Source organism: Schistocerca serialis, chromosome 9, assembly GCF_023864345.2.
Source record: "Schistocerca serialis cubense isolate TAMUIC-IGC-003099 chromosome 9, iqSchSeri2.2, whole genome shotgun sequence".
NCBI lineage: Eukaryota > Metazoa > Arthropoda > Insecta > Orthoptera > Acrididae > Schistocerca > Schistocerca serialis.
The window spans coordinates 346,169,143-346,195,817 of record NC_064646.1 but is presented as its reverse complement, the minus strand read 5'-3'; the positions used below and the strand labels follow the sequence as shown (position 1 = coordinate 346,195,817).

The window sequence follows — 26,675 nt, the reverse complement described above, 5'->3', positions numbered from 1 at the left end:
CTTGTGGTAGAGAGGTTGACAACTTCTGGAGGTGGTTGGTTCACGCGGAAGTGCCGCAATACTTCTCCCCAACACATCCCTCATCCCATACCTGCTCGATGGCATTTACGAGGTGCGACAATAAAGTAATGAGACTGATGTGAAAAAAAATGTTACTCACCGTTTTAGTCAAGTTTGGTGTTGTCTCCTTCAAAGTATTTCCCTTCTGATTGCACATACTTTTTCCAGCGCTTCTGCCATTGATGGTAACATTTCTGGAACTCATCTTCTGTAATAACCTCCAAGACCCTCGTCACAGCTTTTTGGACATCCTGTGTTGTTTGAAAATGGTGTCCCTTGACGGCCGTTTGGACTCTTGGAAATAGAAAAAAGTCGCACGGAGCGATATCTGGTGAATAAGTTGGCTGTGGTAGTACTGAAATTTGTTTTGAGGTTAAAAATTGCTGTACTGACAGAGCAGTGTGGGATGGCGCATTATCGTGATGCAGAATCCAATTATCAGCAATGTTGGCACGGACATGTAGAACTCATTTACGAAGTCTCTCTAAAATTTCTTTGTAGTAATTTTGGTTAACTGTTTGTCCAGGAAGCAACCACTCTTTATGAACAATTCTCTTGGAATCAAAGAAGGACGCAAGAATGCACCACTTTCGACTTTGACATGCGAGCATTTTTTGGTCTGCGTGATCCCTTTGAGCACGCTTGCGAACTTTGGCGTTTTGTTTCTGGATCGTACTGAAAAAACCAACTATCATCACCAGTCATAACACGACTCAACAATTCTGGATTGATTTCCGATTGCTCTAACAGATCGATTGCCACATTTTTCCGTGTTTCTCACTGTTGTGGTATGAGATTTTTGGGGACATTTTCGCACAAATCTTTCTCACACCAAGATCTTCAGTTATTATTAGATGAACCATTTCTCGATTGATGTTCAGTTCTTCTGCAATCATTTTCACGGATAATCTTCGATCAGATCGTACGAGTTCACTCACCCTGGCCAAGTTGACATCCGTCCGTGAGGGTGATGATCATCCGCTGCATTCTTCATCTTCAACGTTCGTTCTGCCTTCACTAAACCTTTTACGCCAACGAAAAACTTGAGCTCTTGATATAACCTCCTCTCCAAAAGCCTTCTGAAGTTTATCGTAAGTTGTCATCTCGTTTTCACCCAATTTAACGCAAAAAGAAATGGCATACCGTCGCGTAATATTATGCGGTTCCATTTCCGTGACGAGGGACGCAAACACGTGTTAACTTATTACAGCACAACTCACCATTGAGCAGTTGCATCGATGTGCCGCTTAGACTAGAAGTAGCTTGTAGACCAAAGTCAAAGATATTGTGCCTACACAAGCCTGCAGGGTTGTCACATCTTGCAAAGGAAATCAGTCTCCTTACTTTATTGTCGCACCTCGTAAGTCGGGGGGAAGGGTAGATCAGTCCATTCGCCGCATATCCATTCGCTCCAAGAGCTGCTGCATTTGCGTTTTCGATCTGGTCGCACACTGTCTTCCATGAAAATGAAGTCTTAACCGAATGGACTCATGAAAAGATGCACGTGGGGAAGCAGTACAGAGTCACATTAACGACCAGTGACTACCATATTCAAAGATCTGCAGGTCTGCAGCATTATGCCTCTCGACACTAGGATGTATAGACCATCAAAACGATCATTGTCGACAACGTTCCCCGGTGCATTACGTGTGCCTACCCTCGCCATACGAGAGTATGTCCGACATTGTCGAGTGAGATGGTTTTGGTGGTCCAGGTCTTACAGATGGGGAAATATAATGTTCCACGGACATACTGACTCCGAATCTTTGAACACGGTATATTCGTCGGTCAACGTTATTGTGACCCAGTACTCCCCAAGCGTGTCTTTTCAGAAGGGCGTTCGGCTCAGACATAATTTTTATGGATGACAATGCACGGTCGCATCGAACAACGCAACTAGAGGAGCCCTAGGATCGAGAGGATATTCGGCGAATACATTGGTCTTCCCCCCCCCCCCCCCCCCTTACTAACATCCCATCGAGCAAGTATGGGAAGCGTTGGGTAGACATACGGCAGCATTCCACACGAATCAACAGTCATCAAGTAGTTTTCAACCGCGCTGGAGGAGTAATGTAACACCCTAGCCGAATAGCTCCTTACCAACATTTTGGTCAGCATGTGGCCACGTTACCGAGCGTTCATAACCATCTGTGGTGTTCACACACTCTTAAGAACAATGTCTCACCTTTTGCAATATCCAAGGGAGCTTCATGAATCGCGGTGACTTCATCGTCTCTGAATAAGAGTACCATTTGTGTTCGTCTCATTGCATAATTTATCGATTGCCTCCTTTACAATACTGTAGCAATTCTTTCTATGTATGGCCCAAGTTTCATCGAGATATGTTACTTGGCAGTGATATATCTTGTGAAAGTTACTTTCGTCCTTAAGTTTTGCCCACCAGTGTAATTGGTGATTATGACTGTTTACGTCGGCTCATTACACTGCAGAAGTGACGGAGCGTCAGACAAGTAGGCTGCCGCGGCCGGCTGGACGGGCAGGTTGCGGGGTACAGGTTCCCGCAGGAGCGGCCACGCCCACGCCAGGTAGCGGCTTTCGCCGTCGCCGGGCGACTTTCGCCGCTGGGCCGACCCGAGCCTTGCCGCCTTTCTGTCCCCACACCTGTTCCGGAAGCACGTGCCGCACCCGCTTGCAAAATACGCACCTTTTCACCGTCCATCGGGCCAACTGGTTCAGAGAAAGGCTCTGGACCTGTTTTCTGCTCGATTCTGAACGCTGTCTCAGTTGCGTGAGATAAATTTCAGTAACTACTGAGCCGGAAGCTGTGGCGATAATGAGCAAATGCTGCCGTCTGCTGCTTTCCACTACACCGACCACTGCCATCACACACTCTCGAGCTGTGAGTACCTCTTAATATCCTGAGAAACAGCTGTTTGTAGCACACACATCCAGACCAGTACATGGAGACTGAAGAGCCAAAGAAACTGGTAAATTTGCTTAATATTGTGTACAGCCCCGCGAGCACACAGAAGTGCCGCGACACGACGTGGCATGGACTCGACTAATGTCTGAAGTAGTGTTGGAGGGAAATGACACCATGAATCCTGCAGAGCTGTACTAAATCCGTAAGAGTACGAGAGGGTAATAATCTCTTCAGAACAGCTCGTTACAAGGCATCCCAAATACGCTCAATAATGTTGATATCTGGGGATTTGGGTGGCCAGCGGAAGTGGTTAAACCCAGAAGAGTGTTCCTGGAGACCCTCTGTAGTATTTGTAGACGTGTGGGGTGTTGCATTGTCCTGGTGGAATTGCCCAAGTCCGTCGGAATGCACAGTGGATCAGACAGGATGCTTACGTACGTGTCACTTGTCAGTCGTATCTACACGTATCACGGGTCCCATATCACTTAAACTACACACGCCCCACACCATTATAGAGCCTTCAACAGGTTGAACAGTCCCCTGCTGATATGCAGGGTCCATTAATTCATAAGGTTGTCTCCATAACCTCACACGTCCACATTCTTGATTCAATTTGAATGGAGACTCGTCCGATAAAATAACGTGTTTCCACTCATCAACAGTCCATTGTGGGTGCTGATGGGCCTAGGCGAGGCGTAAAGCTTTGTATCATGCAGTCATCAAGGGTGCGCGAGTGGACCTTCGGTTCCGAAAGCCCATATCGATGATGTTTTGTTGAATGGTTCTCACGCTGACACAGCTGATGGCACAGCATTTAAATCTGCACCAATTTGCGGAGGGGTTGCATTTCTGTCACGTTCAAGGATTCTCTTCAGTCGTTGTTGATTCCGTTCTTGCAGGATTTTTTTCCGGCCGTAGCGATGTCGGAGATTTTATGTTTTACCGGATTCCTGATATACACACGTGAAATGGTCGTACGGGAAAATCCCCACTTCATCGCTACCTCGGAGATGCTGTGTCCCATCGCTCTTGCGCCGACTATATCACCACGTTCAAACTCACTTAAATCTTGTTAACCTGCCATTGTAGCAGCAGTAACCGATCTAAGAACTGCGCCAGACACTCCTTGTCTTATATAGGCGTTGCCGGCCGTAGCGCCGTATTCGGCCTGTTTACATATCTCTGTATCTGAATGCGCATGCCTGTACCAGTTTCTGTGGTTCTTCAGTGTATTATAACTGGAGAGCATTCCACGAAATTCCTGAGCAAAGTAAGTACTTCAGATAGTCGACAGGGTCTTATAGAAATTTATACAGATACACTATATACTCATAAGTCTGGCGTCTGTTTTGTCGGACATGCCATATGGTTCCCTTAAGACAACTGGTTGGTGAACAATATGGTTGAGCTGCGGCTATCCTAGGCCTATTACTTTGTTGAAATACTCTGCTCTGTGGATGAACGTGATACCCGAGGATTCATTCGTAACCAAATCGTCACGAATCACATCCACATAGGTCAGCTGTCCTACACAAGCCAAGAAAATTTTCCCGAGGCCACCTTGATTTCTCCATCCCCGTACGCTACTCCAGAAATGGCTTCGAAGGTTCTGACTTTTCTTGGCTAACACGCAAACGTTCATCCATTCTACGAAACTGAAAATGTCACACGTAAAGTACGCTACTGCCAATGACGAGGAGGCCAGTTTCGATACTGCCGATCAATTTTTCACCTTTCTCATCAATTTACGGTCGTTACCAGAAGATAAATGGTGCTATTTGAAAACACTGACTCCGTTAACCCTAGAGCTTCGCGTCAAGTAAGACGCTTCCTTCCCCATTGAGCAATGTGCTTACAAGCGGTCAGCACACATATTTCGCCAATCTCGTCATATTCTGCTGGCATCGTATTTCTGATAGAGTCATAATAATGGGACTACAAAATGTACTTCGAGCATTCCGTCTACAGCTGCAACTGTTAATAGATGAGTGTGACGATGCAGGATGCAGGATATATTAAACTTGTGCCTCAGCCCATGAACTTAAAGAATGTCATCCTGTAAGAGAAAAATGATCTCTTTTAAGTGCAATATTTGAGCACAACTGTCTTCATAACAAAGGAAATAATATCTTCCAAAATGTTGATTATATTACTACGTGTTCACTTAGTTTTGCACTTTTTTACGAGAGATCACTTTTCTCCTACAGGATGTTATCAGCCCAACGAGATCAGTATGTGTGGATATGACAATAAAATAATTTTCGATAAATTTGGCAGTTTACACCCACAACTCAGACGTTCAAGAATCATCCTTACGTACCCCAACTTTCCTACCCTCATCCCCAAAAACAGTGTTCCGTACAAATAACTTAGAGAAAGTGTCTGTTAACATAGAGGTACCGATGGAGAAAGGATGGGATAAGCGGTGCATTGTAAGCATAGCTCTTGAGTGCCTGGAGTAATTAAGACTAAACATCGGCTGGAATAAATGCTATTGGAATAAAACACGTTTAGGCTCATTAGGCGCGGGATGCGAGTGTAAAAGAGGCGACATGCAAACACAATCTGAAATTACTGCAGCGTCGAATCCAAGGTTTTCGGGCTCATTGGCCTGATGATTCGTGACAGTCTTGATATCACTTAACCCCTACATGTGCAGATGGTGGTAGAAAGGGTTGACATGTAAAGCATAAAACAGATACGTTTTAAGCAATATCACCACAACCATATATATTAGGATCGTTCAATAAATAACACACAACAATTTCTACAGGCGTTAATACAGACTGCCTGACAAGAAAGTAAGGCATATGGAAGACACTGCCGGATTCCAACATAACGTCGTAGACGCACACTCCATTGGAAGGTATGTGAATGTTTAGAGTTGCAGTTCTCTGTGGCAGGTTGATCGCCCACGATGACTTTACTGCTGTTCGTGTTTCGTGTTCTTCGTGTTTAGTGTTGTCAGCGTACCTAGTAGGGTATATACGGGCCTCAACAGCGTCAGACGTTGAGCAGCCACTGTGAAGGAAACGGAGATGCGGCGTACTCATGTCATCAACATCTGAGAGAGTTTGAGAAGGGCCTCGTCGTGGGTCCCCATACGGCCGGCTGATCGGACCGTGCAATATCCAGATTTGTGGGACATTCTGCATCGACATCTCCATTATACTCCGCAAACCAGTATGGTGGAGGATAGTTCTGGTATCATTAACAGATCCCCCCTTCCCCTTTCCACTCACGAATGACGCATGGGAAAAATGATTGTCGGTAGGCCTCTGCATTGGTTCCAATATCGCAAATTATCTCGTCGTTGTCATTTCGCGAGATATACATGGGAGGAAGTAATATGTTGTTCGGCTTTTTCCAGAAAGTTCTCTCTCGAAATTTCAATTTTTAACTTCTCAATGATGCACAGTGCCTCTCTTGTAACGTGTGCCGACTAAGCAGTCTTGTGACGAAACGCTTCGCTCTTCTTTAGATATTCTCTTTCTCTTGTATCAAGTCCTATACAGCAAGGATTGCAGATAGATGTACAATAATCAAGAATCAGCGGAACAGGTGCCTTGTATGCCATTACTTTCGTGGGTCAGTTACATTCTTTCTATGGCATCTGATTTTCATACTGTTTGCTTTATGTGGTAATTCTACTTATGGTCTGAACAGTTGGATTTATTTGAGGCCAATGGTGATATCCCTCTGTCACCTATCGTTATAGATACACAACCTGGGTGCATCACTTTGAGCTGGAAACGAAAAAACAATCACTGGAGAAACATCACCAGGAATCACAAAAAAAGAAGAAATTCGAGGTAGCTACCTCTGCTAACAAAATCAAGACGCCAGGGATAGTGATGATGACATTCTCATCAATGTATTGCCATAAGGAGTAATCATTAATTTACAGGCTTCTGCGAAGACTCTGATCACGTGAAAAACTGTTTCCGACGGGTCTGCCAAGAATTCAGAAGAAATCTCCCTCCAGTACGATACGGTACGCCCACATGCTTCAAACCCGGACACATCGCCAAATTGGTTCAGGCATCATTGTCAGCCACTCTGGCGCCATCTGATTTTCACCTGCTTCGATCACTAGCTGATTCTCTACGTATCAGACACTTTGGAAATAATGACAGTGTAATTCTTACAGAGAAAACCTGGCTAAGGGCAGAGGACAATATCTTTTGCCAACAGCAATATGTGCTTTTACACGATGATCGCCTAAGTCCGTAGAACATGAAGGATACTATACGGAAAAGTAGTACATGTAAAAGAAATGTTGACTGATATTAAAACCAAATTCAACTTTTAGGAATAAATATATTCCGATAGGAAAATGTAGGGATATTTGCTTATTTGCTGAGAAGTGGAGCCAGCATCTCTCTCCCTAATGAATAAGATGTTGTGGTCAATAAAAGGATAAAGTGTTCGTATTACACACTGCAAAAACCAATTGCTTAACTGTGGTGTGAAATAACAGAAATCTATTTTATTATTACTATTATTATTATTATTTACTTACGTTACAATTTTACCAATTTTTTTATTCTTATCTGTACAGCATGTATTGCTAAACAGCTCGTTTTAGCTGCCTTTTTAAACAAGTTTTTCTTGGTAATCTTTTTGAACAATTTTTGTACAATTTCTTTACTTGGCAAAAATCGCTATAATGGTTTTTTTTGTTTGTTTTTCTCGGTGGTGTTAATTCAGTTTATATCGTGTTCCACGGACAGAGCTGTTTTTGAAGTTTTCGATAAATCTGTTTTGGAGTGACAGCTACAGGATGTCCCAGGAGGAACGGTGAATATTCAGGGATATGACAGGAACGCACATTTGAAGCAAGAAATTTCTCCTGAATATCTGTCCTATTGCGAATGGTTTCGAGTAATAGACCACTTTTTAAGGTACACATATTGCTAGGTGCAGCCATTTTAGAAGAGCAATTGACGTGATAAAATTTCTCACACTTTTTAGAAAATTAGTTTATTGAACACCTTGAGGACGTTCCTTTAGCCATGAGATGTAACACCTATATCGATGTCCGCAGCTCGTGGTCGTGCGGTAGCGTTCTCGCTTCCCACGCCCGGGTTCCCGGGTTCGATTCCCGGCGGGGTCAGGGATTTTCTCTGTATTGTGATGACTGGGTGTTGTTTGATATCCTTAGGTTAGTTGGGTTTAAGTAGTTCTAAGCTCTAGGGGACTGATGACCATTGATGTTAAGTCCCATAGTGCTCAGAGCCATTTGAACCATTTTTGAACCTATATCGATTAGAAGTAGGTTTATATTAAGTAACTGTGTATCTGTGATTATGAAGTGTTTGTTGCTTGTTGCTTAAGTTCGTTGATTTGTGACAGGAAATTTAAAGTTTGTAATGTATGTAGGGAAGAAACTAAATAATATTTAAAGTAATCAAATTTTATAATATATTTATCTTTATAAAGAAATCATTCCGTACTGGAAGCTGATTCATGCTTAGGACACTTGTATTGCATAACGTAAAAGATGTAGGCTAGTCCCTCCGTAACGGAAGTGGCTTGGAGCGATGTAAAAGGTGGTTTTAGCGGTCGGACTGGGCGGCTCCTTGGTGGGAACGGTACGCAGTCAGTGGCTAGCCGTTGCACGGTACACATCGAGGGTGCCAAGGGAGGCATTTGGAAGCCTCTTCGCAATGAATTTTGCCTCTGATGTAGAATTGTCTGTGGTGTGGTACTCTCGGCAATGAGGAATGGATCTAACACGTTAAAAATCTGTCACTAAGAAGAAATTGTAAAGAGCATTCAGACATTAAGAGCCGTGAGAACAGTTTGCAGCCACGTCGCTTGCCACCACTACTTCGCCACTGCTCCACCAACTTCATGCATACAGATGAGTATCAGAGCATGGACCAGTTAATTTGTGTGAGTGATTTAATAATAATCCAAATGCTATAAACCTGTGTTTAGAACCGTATCTTTATCCTAATCACGAACCTATGCAGGATCCCCTCCTAAGTGTTCAGAAAAACGAGTATCGTGTTTCAAACAAACTAGTAATTTATTTATGTGTATTAAATGTGCATAATTTCAGTGCCAGACTGTGTAAATGTTGCTGTCAAAAATACCTGCTTCACAGGTGATGAAAGAAGACAACTAAGTTATAATCATTTGAAACTTAATTTAGCTTTGATTACTATCATGAACGACTTTTTTGTAGTTAATTGGGCATCAGTGTTGAATAAATTGCCTTAAAAATAGTAAAATCATAAATTATTCCAAGTGAAGTTAAGAATTAAATTTAGTTGAATTGAATTTTGCCGGTGAAATAACCATAAAGTTTGACTAGTGACAATATCAGTTTATGGGTCCCCACCAAATTCTTCTCATATTAGGAAGATAATTGGAATATTATTGCTACTAAGGAAGTCTGATATATTTCTATAAATGGGAGTATAAGCAGTGTGATTTATTTGAATTGTGGTATTTATGTGTTAGTTAAGTCAGAAGTCCCTCCTGGCCAATTTTAGTTCTGCACTTCCTGCAGGAATTTTTCAGTAATGATCCAAGTAACAATATTGAGTGTAGCTCTTATTAGTGTAAGTTTGGTACGATTTTGCTTTCTATGATTACTAGTATGTGTATAACTGGTAACTACTGCTACACACAGCTCTGAGTGCCCTGCATCCGTTTGTATCCTGTGTACTATCCAAAGGGGAATATTAATGAAAGTAATTTCAATAACAAATATTTAATTTTTTAAACATATATTCCAAAATTCATGTGCCTAATTTGACTGGCGACCGTTCATTTTTTTCATTCCTATACGAAATTTGCTTGCATTAAACCCCAAAGTTTAAAGCCTGTTTATTTTTTGTATTAATTGTACTGTCTTCAAAATTAAAGTCCGATACTTTCGTCCATTAGACACACGCGCGGTCAGAACTGTAAATCCTCCCAGAGGGTAACATTAGCTTATGCCACAGTAGGCTAGTGTTATACGTGGCTTTTCCCGTGACAGGACTAAATGTTCAGTTGTTGGGGAAGAGTGACGTACCACGGGGTAGTGACGTATAACAAGCTAGTGTTATAGAGACTGCAGTAAACTTACAGCACAATGGAGCCGCTCCATATTTTTACCAGCCGTGTGAAGGAACACCACATCTGCACTTACCCTACTCGCTGGATTGGTCGTGTTAGTATAATTAACTGGCCACCAAGATCACCAGAACATACGCTATTATGTTTTTCCCTATGAAGTTCGATAAGTCTGAGCTGCACAAACAATATGTAAATACGCTATATGAACTGCTTGGTTGCATTGTGGACGCTGCTGCGTTCGATAGGCAACTTGAAAAGGCACTCAGAACACAACATGTTCTCCCTATAGTGCACAAAGGCAGTGAAGCTGAGCGTGGGATATTCGAGCCTTTATTGTGAACTGTACAACGGCTGTTGAGGGACGTGTACGAAAATCCCTAGACGTCAATGTGTTAAAAATACATATTTTTCAGTTGATACTTTGTAAGACGCATATTGTAATTTTTACTAACTGTTGTACTGTGTAAACCTGACAATGTGGTGGATAATACAGCAAATAAATAAAAATGCACAGTGGAAGCCATTCAGTGTAGGAGATATGTCCATATGGAATTTTTTGTTTCAAGGAAGCGTTCCTGTCGTATCACCGAATACTGTCCATTCCTCCTGGGATACCGTGCATGTTCTGGAAGTGTGGATTATCCGTGGAAGCTAAATACCTTGGGTAGCAGTGTAGATTGCCAACGGCCTTGCCGCAGTGGTAACACCGGTTCCCGTCAGATCACCGAAGTTAAGCGCTGTCGGGCTGGGCTAGCACTTGGATGGGTGACCATCCGGTCTGGCTAGCGCTGTTGGCAAGCGGGGTGCACTCAGCCCTTGTGAGGCAAACTGAGGAGCTACTTGATTGAGAAGTAGCGGCTCCGGTCTCGTAAACTGATCTACGGCCGAGAGAGTGGTGTGCTGTCTACATGCCCCTCCATATCCGCATCCAGTGACGCCCGCGGGCTGAGGATGACACGGCGGCCGTCGGTACCTTTGGGCCTTCATGGCCTGTTCGGGAGGAGTTTTAGCAGTGTAGATTAGTTGCACACTAGCGACCAATGTTTGCTTTTGACTAAGCGCTGGCCGAGAACTAACAGTTTGTGTGTACGTCTGTCGCAGCCGAACCCGCAGTACCAGTTCGCGTTCGACGTGCGTGACGACCAGTTCACCAACTACCAGAACCGCAAGGAGCAGCGCGAGGGCGACAAGATCTCCGGCAGCTACAGCGTCGTCGACTCCGACGGCTTCATCCGCACCGTCAAGTACACCGCCGACCCACTGGAGGTGAGCTTCGCTTTCGTGCAAACACCAGCAGCCCGCGCACGGCGGGCTGGACATTACGCCCATGACTGACTTCCACACAAAGCTCTACTTCAGGCATACACGCTCAAAAATAAGACTAGCAGACGCTAGTGTAACACGATTTCTGGTCTTAATAATTAACTCAGTTAAGCGAAAAAAGGACCACGGTCACAGAGCTATTAAGCAATGTTGATTGCTACGTTTCACCTGATGTTTCGAGTAGTTCCAGTCATTAAGATGGAGTGTACACCTTCGTGTTTTGGTGGTGCAATTATCGCTACATTAAATTTCTGCGCTGCAGGTGCACAAATTCCGCCTCTCCTTCTAATATTTCGGCTGTATATCGTTCAGCCACCTTCAGAGAGAGCCGAAAGACTGATACTGTAGCTTTTTTTCTCCTTTGTTGTTCTTTCATCCACCCTTTCCCAGTATGGGCAACGGTATAGTCAAGCCGCTCTTCAGCCAGTTGCCAAAAAACTAAATGAGAAGAAAAAACACTAACAGGACGGTGAGATATTTACAACAGATTTCAAAAATTTTAAAGGGAAAATTAAAATGGATATTTTTATATATAAGATATATAACTTCTTTCACTTTTAGTTAACAACAATAATAGTAAAACGCAAAAACGAAATACAATAAGAGTACCTTTAAAGACGTTTGGAACGTGGTACAAAACACTGATGTTTAAAAGAAGCGCTTCACTGGCCCTGAAACAAGAAGGACCTACCCCCTACCTTGGGATATGTACTCCGTTGTTGAAGGGAAAGAGATGGATCGATGGATCGTTGAGGGTGGTGAGGTAAGGATGCAGCACTGGGATAGAAGTGACAGTTGCGATACAAGACGGGGGGGGGGGGGGGAGGAAGTAGATATTGGTGAGGCTAAAATCTGAAGAGGTAAAATCGGGTGGGGAAAGAAGGGTGGAAGGGGAAAAAGGAAGGGAGAAAATATGAGGATGAGAGAGGGAGGTAGCCTTAATGAAGTGGAACCGGTGGGGTAGATTTAAAGTTGGTAGAATCAATAAAGTCTGGGCGAATATCATGATGTGGGAGGGGGAGATGGTTGAAGTTTGTAAGAGAAGGCGTATAGGTTTAAAAATGGAGGGACGCGTAGGTAGTGGTGCGACAGCGTATGGGGATTGGAAATTACACGGGAAACCAAAGGATTGTTGGAGTCGAGTTTGCGAATGGTGTAGGTTGTTTGGAAGAGCGGTATGAGTGAGGAGAGGCAGCGATGTGATGAGTTGGTAAAGGATCCTCATGCTGACGCTGTAACCGTCTATAATTACGAAACTGTTGCTGGGGTAGGATTGGTGCTCGAACTGACCTCTCCATGATGTCCCATAAATGCTCGATGGGATCAGTGTCGGGTGTCGGTTCGAATCCTGCGTATGGCATGGATGTGTGTGATGTCCTTAGGTTAGTTAGGTTTAAGTAGTTCTAAGTTATAGGGGACTGATGACCTCAGAAGTTAAGTCCCATAGTGCTCAGAGCCATTTGCACTATTTTTTATCTTCTTGTGCCAATTTTACTTACACATACCTGTTACATCCAACATCTTCTACTGCCTGTTTTGCATCTTTTCGTCTTGCTATTCCTCTACTGATTTTTCCTCTGACAAACCTTCCAGCTCCAAATTAGCTATTCCTCGATACCTTTCGTGACTGCAGTTCCTATATATCATGGAAAATGCCCCGCTAACTCTTCCGGTATGAGTCTCCCAAAGATCCCTTCTCTTACCCAATGTCTTAATACTTTGTAGTTGGTACTTCACATATTTGGTTCTGTATATATTCATTTAACTTTTAACCGTATTCGATAGCAACGTGTACAAACGGTTCCAGTTTGTTGTTCTCTTGACTTCTGAGGCTCCATGTTTCACTTTCATAAAATCAGTATCTCATGTAAGAAGAGGTCTTTTATTGAATAACTTTTTCATTGCAAGCATCAATCTTCTGATTTTTCGGCCATACTGTATAATCATGCTTCCTTGGATAGAGTTTGACCGTTGTGGTCTTTAGTCCGAAGACTATACTACTGCGCCCTTCATTCTGTCGCTATTTGAACTTATTTGCTGTGCACATGTCTAAGTAAGTTTTCCTCTACACTTCTTACACCCCCCCCCCCCCCGTCTCCTCCCTCGCTCAGCCAATCCCCCCCCCCCAACCAACCCCCTCCCCCTCCAATCCGCCCCAAACACTCACACACAGAAACATTTCCTTCCATTACCAGAGTCAGTATTACATGACGTCGTAGGATGTGTCGTGTCGCTTGATCCCTTCTTTTAATCAAGATGTATCATAAACTTTTTTTTCCAGCAATAGATTCAATACCTCCACATTACAATACACTACCACACTACCAATACAATTTCCAATATTCTTCTGTAGCGCCGCATTTCGAAAGTTTCTGTTCTTGACACTGCCGGCTTGTATTTTATGTTCTCTCTATAGCTGCCACTATCGGTTATATTTCACAAGTAGCCAAACTCATCTAAAGCCTGTCGTGTCTTATTTCCTAATCTAATTACCTCAGCGTCGCCCAATTTAACTCGACTATGTTCCATTACTCTTGCTTCACTTTTTCCAAGATATTATCCTTTATGTTCAACTAATCTTCCTAATCATTTGCCGTCACTGTCACAATTAAAAGTCATCCACAAATCCTATAGTCTCGAATTCTTCTCCCTGATTTTTAATTCCGTATCTAAATTTCTCTTTGGTTTCCTTCACTGTCTACTTAATGGACAGACTGAATAACGTTCGGGATAGGATGCAACCTTGTCTCAGTCCTTTCTCAACCACCACTTCCCTTTCATACCATTCGACTCTTATAATGGCAGTCTGGTTTCTGTACAAATGGTAAATAACCTGCTGCTGTATTTTGTCCCTATTACCTACAAAATTACAAGGAGCATAGTCAATTCAGTATTGTCAAAAGCGTTCTCTACATCTACAAATGTTATAAACTTGGGTTTGCCTTTTTTCAACCTATCTTCTAACAACAAGTGGTAGAGTCAGTATTGTCTCACTTGTTTCTATACTTTATTTCCAAGGTAGTTATTTCGTTAATTATCTAATAAATATTAGAGACTAATATTTGGAGATTCGTACCCCAGTCGATAAAAATGGAACACTTACAGTAGCACTTTGTGGTCCTTCTGTCGGTCGGTCTGTTAAGACCCATTTTTCTCAGGAACGGTTCGAGATATGAAATTGAAATTTTTGTCAAACACTGAGATCTACTGTTCCTGGGCGTTGTAAGAAATGTAAGCTTCTAAGTCAATTGATTCTAATGATACGGACATTATGCTACATATTTTGAGACTCTCATCAATTAAAATTTGTGGATGAACTATGTATACACACTCTATGCCAAAATAAATAAATAAATAGTCGCACCACGAGGGAGTTACGCAAATTGGTCCTAAATTGATCTTGATACAGGTATCGACGGAAAATGCCAAATGTAGACTTTGGCGGCCGATGGATGAATGTGTGATGCTGCAGCGCAATTGGAAAGGTTAGTGAATAGGCGACATTCGATGCCACGGCATAAAGACTTTGCGAATTTCATTCCGTGTACTCAGTTGGACACGCGATGAGCAATATACACAGATGTCAGCGTTTGATAGGGGACATATATGTGGTCTCAAAGAAGTCGGTCGGGTAAACGGCGAATCACTCCATATTGAAATTGGAGTGAAGCCAGCATTCAACCATATTGGCAGGAATAGTTGCACCAGGGCCGAACACAGCGTCGAGGTTCAACTACAGCCAGACAATCGAGCAATTGTCAGAGAGGCACTCAGAGCCCCGGATTCACCATTAGCATCGATTCGACTTGCAACTGGTGCTTTAGTGACTACAAGGACTATTAACAGGCGGCTCACAGAAAGGGGGCTAAACTCACACCGCTCCTAACGGTGACTGCCGTTGACCTCTGTACGTCAACAAGCTCCAGAATGAGATTTTCACTCTGCAGCGGAGTGTGCACTGATATGAAACTTCCTGGCAGATTAAAACTGTGTGCCGGACCAAGACTCGAACTCGGGACCTTTGCCTTTCACGGGGAAGTGCTCTACCAACTGAGCTACCCAAGCACGACTCACGCCCCGTCCTCACAGCTTTACTTCCACCAGTACCTCGTCTCCTACCTTCTAAACTTTACAGAAGCTCTCCTGCGAACCATGCAGGACTAGCACTTCTGAAAGAAAGGATATTCCGGAGACGTGGCTTAGCCACAGCCTAGGGGATGTTTCCAGAATGAGATTTTCATTCTGCAGCGGAGTGTGCGCTGATATGAAACTTCCTGGCAGATTAAAACTGTGCTAGTCCTGCATGGTTCGCAGGAGAGCTTCTGTAAAGTTTGGAAGGTAGGAGACGAGGTACTGGCGGAAGTAAAGCTGTGAGGACGGGGCGTGAGTCGTGCTTGGGTAGCTCAGTTGGTAGAGCACTTGCCCGCGAAAGGCAAAGTTCCCGAGTTCGAGTCTCGGTCCGGCACACAGTTTTAATCTGCCAGGAAGTTTCATCAACAAGCTCATTTGCAGAGATGTCGGGCACATTTGGCCTGTAATCTCATTGGCTGGAGTAGAATTGTCTTCTTTGATGGCTCCGCTTCGAACCGACCGGCGACAGCGTGTCTGGAGACACCCCCGACAGCGCTGGTATACCAATTTGACTGTTCTTCGCCATATGGGCTGACATCCTCGTATGGTGGTCTGGGGTGCCTTGTCACTTTTCTAAAGCTGTAATCACTCGTTTCTTTGTACATGTACATCACATCTACCAATTACCGCCCTGTTGGGATAATTCCTTCGTGGTGCGTCGTTTCTTTCTTTCTTTTTCTTTCTTTTTCTTCTTCGAGCGTACATATTTCAGCTGACACCGAGTCGTTCACGCACTTGCTCGATATTTTTAAAATAATCTTGTTTAGTTGCTGAACATTTATCCGAACACTTTTTATTCCTCATAAAATGTCATTATCTCCCTCCCCCCACTTCAACTTCCCATTCCTAGCGTGTAATTACCCTGTGGTTGGGAAACACTGGTTCATTGTATCTTTGTGTAATAATAAGAAGCACAGGCATGGCAGTGACATATCGGGACAGACGTAGAAAGCTGAAACGCACTCCATCACCTGGCGACTGGAATCTCTGACACCTGGGTAACGCCCGACGTGCCGTTGTGTTGCAGGGCTTCAAGGCTCAGGTGACGCGGGAGCCCACCGACATCGTGGTGAAGATCCCGACGCCGACGCCGCCTCCGCAGGCGCAGCCGCTCTCCATCCCAGCGGGGCCGCAGTACATACAGGTACGAAGCAACCTTTACACGCCACAGTGTGTTAATAACGTGCATCGCACGACTACAACTTCCTGATGCAAAAAAACTGTCGTTTTCACTGGTAACCACCTTTCTAGCTGATAAGGAGGCATTGCTCCATAAATTGATCCCGCACGAATATATGGGCCATAATTCTGGTAGTACGCAGTTATGACCTTCTGCAAGTACTTCACTACTTTCAAACTTCCACGCGCACCGATTGTCACTGGATGATGATGATGATGATGTTTGGTTTGTGGGGCGCTCAACTGCCCGTACAAATTGCCAATCTTTGCTCAGTCCAGTCTCACCACTTTCACGAAGTTGTCACTCGATCCGCCCCATTGCCGTCTTTCAATCCCCGAACGGGAAGTACTGCGCTGTGGAGTGAATAAAGATTTGTGAATTACTGTTCTGACACAGTAACTTGCTTTGCTCATTGTGTAAAAGCGCGCAGTTTCTAACCTGTAACTGGTGTCAGAAACCTCTCTGCTTTCCAAATATTTATGTCGCAATTATCAAATGTAATGTAAATGATTGAAAACGTTAGTGTATCACTAAAGAAGTAATGTATCGCTATTTAATCACGTTATTATTTTTGCATTTTAAAAATGGCACTGTTAAATTGAAATACATTTGCAGATGCCCTACTCTTCGACGTTATTTGCATCATTAAACCGTAAGTTGGAAATCACGAATTTCATTACACAATAATTTTTCAATTGTTTAGGTTAATTCACTCTGATTTAGAAGTGTATAAACAGGGTGAATGACTAAAACTTGCACCGAAATTGTACAGAAATGCAAAGTGCTATCGATATGTGATCTTCACAGAAAGGTTTGGTAGTCAAGGTCTCGTATTGTTAGCGAATCAATAGACTTTTATAACACTTAAAAATTGATTTTTTTTTTGCAAAGATGTACTTTTTTAAACGTAACACTTCTATTGACATTAACGAAATAAAAATAGGGTAAATTAGACTGTCAGGGGTGTTTGTTGCAGGAGACTAGTGCGAGTCCAGTACGAGATATCGTATTTTGAAAGGTTCCCACATCGACACTTGTACAATACCTGTGGTATCACACACTAAAGAACGACACAAGTGCATACAGTAGTTATGCGGATCCTCACCAGTAACGAGACAATTGACCATCACAGATTGTGTTCAAAATGACCACCGGCAGCGGAAACACACGCTTCCAGTCTGGTATGGAACCAGTGCTGCACACTTGGCTAGCGTTTCGTCGGAGATGTCCAAACGGGCTGCATTAATACGTAATTGTATATCATCAGGTGTTTCTGACATGTCCTTGACAGCGTTTTTCAGTTTTCCCCACAGAAAAGTCTACATGCGTCAAATCCGGGAAATGAACAGATCATCCACGTCCAATACAACGATTTGGAAAAAATTCTTGAAGAAATGCTGTAGTACTTCTTGCAATATGGGCTGGAGAGCCATAATTTTGGTATCACAGGTTCTCCTGGTCTGCAGCACAACGCTTTCTAGTAACCGTGGAAGATGGTCCGTAACGAGGCTGCGAAACGGACGAGTGTTCCGTCTATCAAAAACGGGCCTCTGTGCTGATGGTTAATTCTCCCACACCACACGTTTACACTTCATGGACGCTGACGTCACACATGACGAAGCCAACGGGGATTGTCAACCGACCAGCAGTGCATCTTCCGCGTTTTGCCTGGCCATGAATGGTAAAAGTGGCTTCATCACTAAACAATATACGTTATACATCTGGAGTATTCTGTCTTAATTCCCAAGTACAGAAATTACCACGATTTTCATATTCGTTTTGTATGCAGCTCTTCATGGAGAGGGGTATGACAGGGACGGAACCTATGTCGATGCAGAATGCGTGGACACTTGCCTGACTCATGCACGTCTTCGTGCGATTGCGCGGGAGCTAATAAGTGGATCAACTGCAACTCCAGCATGAATATTAATTTCCCCCTCTTCTGTCTTTACTAGTAACTGCCAAGATATGTGACTTTTATTGAGATATCTTGAGCATACACCGTATTTTGGGTATTGTGAGCATAATTTTGTTTTTAAAGCTGCTTGCTATTTTTACGTAAAACCTGGTCATACAGGGACTTCGTTTCATTATGACGGGGAAAACGGAGTAAGTATACACATGCCCTCATTTAGGACACTTCTCCGCTGCGAGTTGTTGCAGGAATACAGCCAGGTCGGCACTTCCTTTTTGTTCGCAGTATTCCAACAGCTGACTTCGTTGTCCTTCTTGCTTTCATTCCCCAACCAAGAGGGCATGTGAGCTGTTTTAAATTCGGGTGGTTGTAAATCTTTCCTATTTTCGGAGAAGACCCAAATGTAGACAGGGGGTGATGTGACTTTCGTGTGTGTATGTGTGTGTGTGTGTGTGTGTGTGGGCGTGCGTGCGCACGCCCATGCGTGCCTGCTCATAAAAGCTCAGGGGAACAGCAAACGCAAAAACAAAAGAAAGACGATCGCATTCCGTGCGATAAAAATAAAGTACACGAGATGAATGGGTATTTACAAAACAAAAAATTATAGTTAATGCTAAGTTCAGTGAAGTGTAGTCTGATACAAGTCGAACACCTGTGTGTAGCAGACCGTTAGGGAGTGATGTAGGAGCGAAAACAACGTTAATAATACTAGTAGGTTGAAATATAAGAAAGTTAATGATCTCACCAAAAGGATATGTAATAAAAACGACAGTTCTTACAGTGACCACCGAAGCTGCTTTAAAATAAAGCGAAACGCTTCTGACATATATATAAGTTATATTACAGTTGCGAAGACAGAAAATATCCCACATTATTAGTAAAACAGCGAAAGCAGAAAAGAGACCTAAAAAACGTCACAAGGGCAGCTATAGGTTGCTCCACTGGGTTATACGGGCTCTTCTGGAGTGCGCCTTTTGAATTAATGGCAACGGAGCACGCAGACACATCCTGTGAGTCATATTTTCTACTAAATGGAGCATAGAATTAAAAATTCTTCCAGTCCATATGTGGCTTACAGCAAACCAGTGCTTAACACTATTGGTTAAAAACAATCTTAGTTGCAATTTTAGTTTTTGTAGTTGTTTTTTTTTTCGCTTCCATCTAGAAAAGTTTTTACTGAGTTTAACGATGGCGATGTTAGCCTGATATATTCGACGATGCCCTTTGGCTAAACTAAAGGATCCTTCTAAGAAATACAAAATTAAGATAACCTGTAAATGCCTAAATAAGGTGAAACGCGTAGTTGAAAAATAAATAAATAAAATTGCAACCAAGAATGTTTTTAACCAACACAGAATTAGTATGTAATGAAAGATTATTTGTATGTACCTCAAGGGTTTCAGGAGACGATCATGTCAAAACTTCAAGACTTACATCAGAAGGGCGCCAGCAGTGGATAGAGCATCTCTTCGAGTTTCGATTCATAGAAAGCTTTTTGTCATAGTTCTAGAGCTTGCCACTATGGGGAAAATGTTTAAGAACATGCAGAAAAAATATATTGTCGCAATGAATTAGTAGGAGTCTGCAGATAGGAAACCCTATAATAGATTTTGAAAGCAGTCTGCTGTAGTTGTGAATTCCTAGATGCAGCAGCGACTCCAGTGGCTTGTTCGCACTTATTAATGTTTTCCAAGTCACAAATGCTGTCCGTGCTGAGCACCTGTAATGTGAGTTGGAAACTTGGAGAGACGCTCTATACACTGATAACTGATAATCGTCTGTTATTATCTGTCTTGTACTTTTCACACAGTTATTTTCTGACACTCCGGAGGTTCTTCTGAATAACCTTGTACAACTAAAGGAAGAAATGCACTAGGACAGAATCTACAGGGGATGGATAAAAATATGGAAACACTGCGAGAAATGCGTCCTTGAACAGAAATGCAGATGTCAGCTATGATTCCAATTTACGCTGTTGTACCTGACGAGGAACGTCACCTGCGCATTGTCCTTAATACGATGCAAGTCGGCGCCAGAACAGTCTTATATGTAGTCGTGAGTGCATAATGTGGAATCTAAGTGAATTCGAACGTGGGCAAATTGTTGGTGCTCATTTGGTGGGTGCTTCCGTAACAAGGGAGCAGAAGTTTTTGGTGTTTCAAGAGGCACCGTAATCGAAGATTTATACTCCATACGAGGAAAGCAGAAAAGCAATCAGAACATGGATGAAAGGGTGCGTTGAGTGATTGTGACAGACGTTTATTCAAAAGGACTGTGATGAAAAATGAGAGGACGACTGCCGTAAAGGTCGCAAAGTCATTGCTGAACTGAATTTCGTACTCCCCAACCCTGTCAGCAGCAGAAAGAACTTAAAGGAACCTCCGTAAGCAGGGAATTGCTGGACAGGCCGGAAAATTACAAAACCACAGGTCAGTGGTGCAAAGGGATGAATCCAGGTTCTGTTTACAGCATCATGATGGTCGCATCCGTGTTTTGTGAAATCACGGTGAACGCACATTGGAAGCGTGTATTCGTCATCAACATACAGGCGTATGACCCAGCTTGATGGTAGGGGTTGCCATTAGTTACACGTCTCGGTCTCCTTTGGTTCGCATTGACGGCACTTTCAATAGTGGACGTTACATTTCAGATGTGTTACGACCCGTGGCTCTACCCTTCATTCGATCCCTGCGAAACCCTACATTTCAGGAGGAAAATGCATGACCGCATGTTGCAGGTCCTGTACGGGTCTTTCTGGATACAGAAAATGTTCAACTGCTGCCCTGGCCAGCACATTCTCCAGATCTCTCACCAACTGAAAACGTCTGGTCAATGGTAGCCGTGCAACTGGCTCGTCACAATACGCCAGTCACAACTCGTGATGAACTGTGGTATCTTGTTGAAGCCGCATGGGCAGCTGTACCTGTACACGCCATCCAAGCTCTGTTTGACTCAATGCCCAGGCGTGACAAGGCCGTTATTATGGCCAGAGGTGGTTGTTCTGGATACTGATTTCTCAGGATCCATGCACCCAAATTGCGTGAAAATGTAATCATTTGTCAGTTCTAGTATAATATATTTGTCCAATGAATACCCGTTTATCATCTGCATTTATTCTTGGTGTAGCAATTTTAATGGCCAGTAGTGTATTTGCCAATGTCGCTATATAAAGACAATTACTGGATTACTAGTTTCGGAAGTATGTATTGCCATCCTCAGGGTCCATAAAACTAGGCAATTGTAGCTAGATGACACAGTGCTTACACCAAATTGTCACATGACGAGTATACAACATGTGTAAAAGAGTCGCAGCATTACAGCGACGTATTCTTGAGCCTTTGTGGTCTACTTTGGAGAATGATGAGTGATCTCTAGCCATCTCTATCAACGACAGCTTAACCTCCTGGTATGTTGCAGAAGGAATGGTATAACATTCCCTTGAAAATCATAAGGTCCTTTATTTAACTGTTCCGAGACGACTCGAAGTTGTTTTTAATGCCAATGGTTTTCCTACACCATGTTAGGGAGGGTAACGTGTTGTATTTTCGGTGTTTCCATATTATTGTCTAGCCCCGTCTGTAAATCGTACCGCTGTTAGATAGGGAACTGGTTCGTCGATGTCTCGTACAGCAGCTGTAGCATTATCCCGGAAGACACTACAGCTGCTGGCTTTTCAGTTTACAAGGCAATATAGTATCCAACATTGGAGGACAACTCAACAGAGTCTTCAGTGAGTGAGCTTATATGCAGCTCCATAAGAGATGTGCCGTCCAGAATCAGCGAGTGAACAGCAGTAACGTCAGCGTCTTCTGTCCGCAGGGTGGATCGGCAGCCGCGTACCAGCAGGCGCAGGCGCAGGAGCAGGGCCAGGCGGCGGCCCAGCAGAGGGCGCTGCCTCCGGGGGCGGGCCTGGGCGTGCTGCCCCCGGGAGCCCGCGCCAAGGCGGTCGGCTACAGCGCGCAGCAGCCCGGCGCGCCGCCCGTCCACTTCCAGGCCTACCAGCAGTGAGCGCAGCCACGCCACGCCGCCTCATCGCCACCTCATCTCGCAGTCACCACATGTAGAATCACAACACGATGTAGTACCCATCATTTGTCAACCATACCTGCAGTCCAGTCCAAACAGTTATAAACCTTTAACGACTGATCCGTTCCTTTAATAATTATCTCTGCTATTCTTTATCTCAGGAACAATACCCAGCAACCTTCAACGTTGCCTCTAATGTCTATAAATTCAGCAATTGAATCCTCTCGTTGCCATTACTTTATCTTTGGACCTTCACACTGCCGGGAAGTAAAAATGTATCACCGTCAAGGACAAGGTCATTTTAGTGACAACTGACGTGACACGTCATTGTAAAAGTATACGGTAACAAATTCAGACCAAATGAAATGCACGGGTCACAGTAAAGGGTGGCCAAACTACCGCATCAGTACACATAGAATTCCGCCCCCCCCCTCCTCCCCCCCCCCCCCCCCCCACCTGGCGGCAATGCATGAAAATGATTGTGGAGGAGCCAGTTGGCATCCTATGATAGATTGTTTCAAGCATCATGGGCTGCTTGATGCAACTCAACAATGGTTCTTACAGTCCCTGGAGAACAAGTAAGCTCCGTCTTCAACATATCCCAATTGACAAAGTTTTAAACATAGCTGCTTGGTTCAGCGACCGTTTCTAAATTAAAATTGAAACAAATGAGCCCTAGGTCACTATTATTTTTAGTCTTATGGACCAGGTTCCAACACTTCTAAGAGTGCCTTCATCAGAATTAAAACAATTAAAATGGCCTATAACATAGTTACAAATTTATAGCAAAAGACATTTTTATATAAAAAGTGTAAGTACTGACTAACAATAAAAGACAGAGACAGTACTTACATGTCATATATAAAAAAATTAACAAGCCAGAAGGGCTTTACCAGAAAATATATAAAAAGGAATGTGTGAAGGCGATCCACTATGGCGACGTCACTGGTCAGGGCAGTTGTAGCCCATGGAGAGCACCTTGCATTGCAGCACCTGTATCCAGACAGGCTGATGGAAAAGCACATCACGCTTCCAGTAGCATGGCTATAACAGCCTGTGAAATGCAGCTGGTACTGGTTACTTTTCCATGCAGGAACACGAAATGTGATCGCGAGTCGTAACTAACGGACCACCACATCATAAAACCTGGGACGGAGCCTGTGTGTCTTGGGCGAATGCGTTCTGAAACAGGCAGCTCAGTTCAGCTACGCCGCTCACGTGCACGTCCATCACTCGCTTGCAGGGGGAACATACTCTCATCACTGAAGACAACGCCATTCCAGTCTCTAGTCAACTCTTTCATACCACCAGAGTAGCCCTGCTTGGCAGTGTTGTCGCATCAGTGCTGGCCAGAGGCAGACGTGATATTAACCCCAATGGTCCATGGTGTCACAACAGATGTAGCATGTGTCTAGATTCCTTCCCTGGATAATGTTCGGTCGGTCACCACTGCTTGCACTATGCGTCGATCTTGAGGTGCGTCTGTACGACTGAGACGTTCAGAACCTGCTCTATGGGGGTGTGGATGTTCTCCACACTACAGTTGAGATCAGCAACATACCAGTGATACACTGTGTCCAACATGTGCAGCAATCCTTCGACACGTTTTCCAGCTTCCTGCAGGCCCACAATGCAACCCTGTTCAAATGGCTGAAGCTGTTCAACAGGAGTGTGTACTCATTGGTGGGGCATGATTGTAACGTAGGGTGAATGTTGCAAACACTGTTCACCTCGAAAATCAGCACAGTTACTGCCTGCAGGATCAAAACGGAGGGTGCACAGACAGTCCACCTACATGCTATCTGATCGTCGATGACCGTGGCAAATAATAGTGCCATCTCTCAGTATCGACACCTTATAACCTGGTGTCTCTGAACACAGTCCTTGAGGGTGCTATATTTTTTCCGGCAGTGTGTATTATGTCATAATAAATGGTACACTTCCGTTTTCCTTTTTCTATTTTTGTTCATTCTTTGAGCTTCCTACAACTAAAAATCTACTCCATTTTGAAGACTAAAATAAATAACTGTAGCTATGGCGTGTACCTTACCAACGCTTGAACCTCTAACAACGGATGCTTGTCATTCTGAATCATAGCAGGGTACGCCACTATTACGTTCTAGGGCTCCCAGCATTCCTCTATTTACTAAAACTCTTCAAAGTTTCAGTCCATATCCTCCCAATGTAGCAGCCTACTTGTATTGTCAGAATAACTATGAATTTTTTAAACCGAATTTCTACTCTTAAATTCATGTGCTACTTTTGAGTCACACAACCTATGCGGCAGGCATTATCTAGCAGAGCACATATTGTGACGAGGCCCTAAATAACCGTCCATAATTTTTAACTGTCAAGAAGATAAAGTGTGCTCCAAGACGTGTTATTGTATCAACTCTTATCAGGTTATTTCATTAACAGATAATTGTGTCCGATGTACAGTTTTTATATATTAGTCACCTACCTAACACTACCTGCTTCCCAGTTCTTCATTGAACTGAACCTACTGTCACTTTAGAAAACAGATTAGTCTCCCTCCGATGTAATTTGTTGATATTTTCTAATGCTTACACAGTTGCAAGTCCGGTTTCATTAATCGCGTTTTATTTTCATTACCTTTGAAGTTACACAACATTTTAAACATACAATGCCTAAATATATCCTGCAAAGGATTTTGCTCAAACGTTTTAAAATGTAGCCACTGTTACGTTCATATGACAAACTGTGTGATGAGAATCTACTAGTCCTCAAAGAACTACAATCCTCTCTGAATATTATGAGCAATTACATAGCGGCTTTCTCTGATTTGACAGAGTTAACAAACTACAGATGTAACTACTAGAAATTACCACTTTAACCTCATCCAACTAATGACGTTTATAGCTCTCCACACCTCTAATGGATTCTTTGAAACATCCATTCTCATACATCAAATATCAATCGACGTCATTGTATCTAAGGAAAACATTGTTTGCATATGTAAATAAGAATGAATCGTGTGTGAAACGTTATTTTGATTGTGTAAAATTGTAGTGTAATGTCGTGTAGATATATTTTTGTGAATAAAGAAATTTTCACAAGTTTTTGTGCTTGACTTATTGAGACCCAAGTCTGTATTCTAATGAAATGAACTGGTTATATTCTTTAGGTTCATGCAACTCATGTTGACACAGCAAAGGTGTTATCTGAATGGTGACATGTGTAGACTGAATATTGGTAGTGCGATTAAAATATCGTTTATTTTTTGATCTCCATTAGTGCGCAGTTTCAAGAGAGTATAGTATAACCCATAAAGCTGACACATTTGTTCTACTGAACGCTCGTCTATCATCCATTGTTAAGATGTAATGGGCTGACCACATAAAAGTGCAGAACGTGCTGGACTACGTACACAACAGCTTACAGCCAGCTTACTCGAAAACACAGTCGAAAAGTGCTCTGCGGTGATGATCACAAAATAAAAGGATATTTTAATCCAACTAATGAACAGCCAATGGGACAGATTGTTATTCCTGTAGCTACATTTCGTCACCAACGTCTCTGCTGACAAGAAACACCTAGGAACCGCTGAGGTCAGTATAAACAGGGGCTCTAGTCCTAATCACACACAAGTTACGCATACGTATTACCACAACTACTGAAATGACTACAGTACCAATTCCAGAAACGGTATTCATTCAATGACACATAAACATTTAAGCTCAAAAGGTCGTTGTAAAATATTCCCAGTGTGTGACAGTCGTGCTTTGAGGCAACATCCCATTCTTACACGCTAGTCTCATTTCCGGCATAGGCACTGTCGTGGTGGTGTCGTGTTGTCGAACAACGGTGGATCCTTCTTCGGACAAATGAGCTGCCATGAACAGGAGCAGTAGAGGCGACAGCGAGTGAAACTGGAACTTTACTGTCTCTCGCTGGAACTCTTTTAGCAACACTCTCCATCATATTTGCCGTTAAGTCACGGAGTACGGCTTATGGTGTATATAGATCCTAATTTCTGCATCAATTGTTCCAAGTGATGCACGACGTAAAACGTAGTTCCGATCTTCTGCCGACCGCTGCCGCAGGCTGCAGAATTTGCTCAC

General features: G+C 43.3%; 1 protein-coding gene and 1 pseudogene across 1 annotated transcript in view; both read left to right on the top strand.

The window, feature by feature from the left end:
- The window catches only part of LOC126419178 (uncharacterized), a 72,382-nt gene extending 46,709 nt beyond the window's left edge, over nt 1–25,673 (top strand). Inside the window, exons 4-6 of the mRNA XM_050086307.1 lie at nt 11,120–11,284; nt 16,500–16,616; nt 22,387–25,673. Of these exons, the coding sequence (XP_049942264.1) occupies nt 11,120–11,284; nt 16,500–16,616; nt 22,387–22,575 (471 nt within the window). The 3' untranslated portion in view covers nt 22,576–25,673. The remainder of the gene's footprint in view (nt 1–11,119; nt 11,285–16,499; nt 16,617–22,386) is intronic.
- LOC126420137 (5S ribosomal RNA) lies at nt 10,698–10,815 on the top strand (annotated as a pseudogene).
- Nucleotides 25,674–26,675: the final 1,002 nt, after the last annotated feature.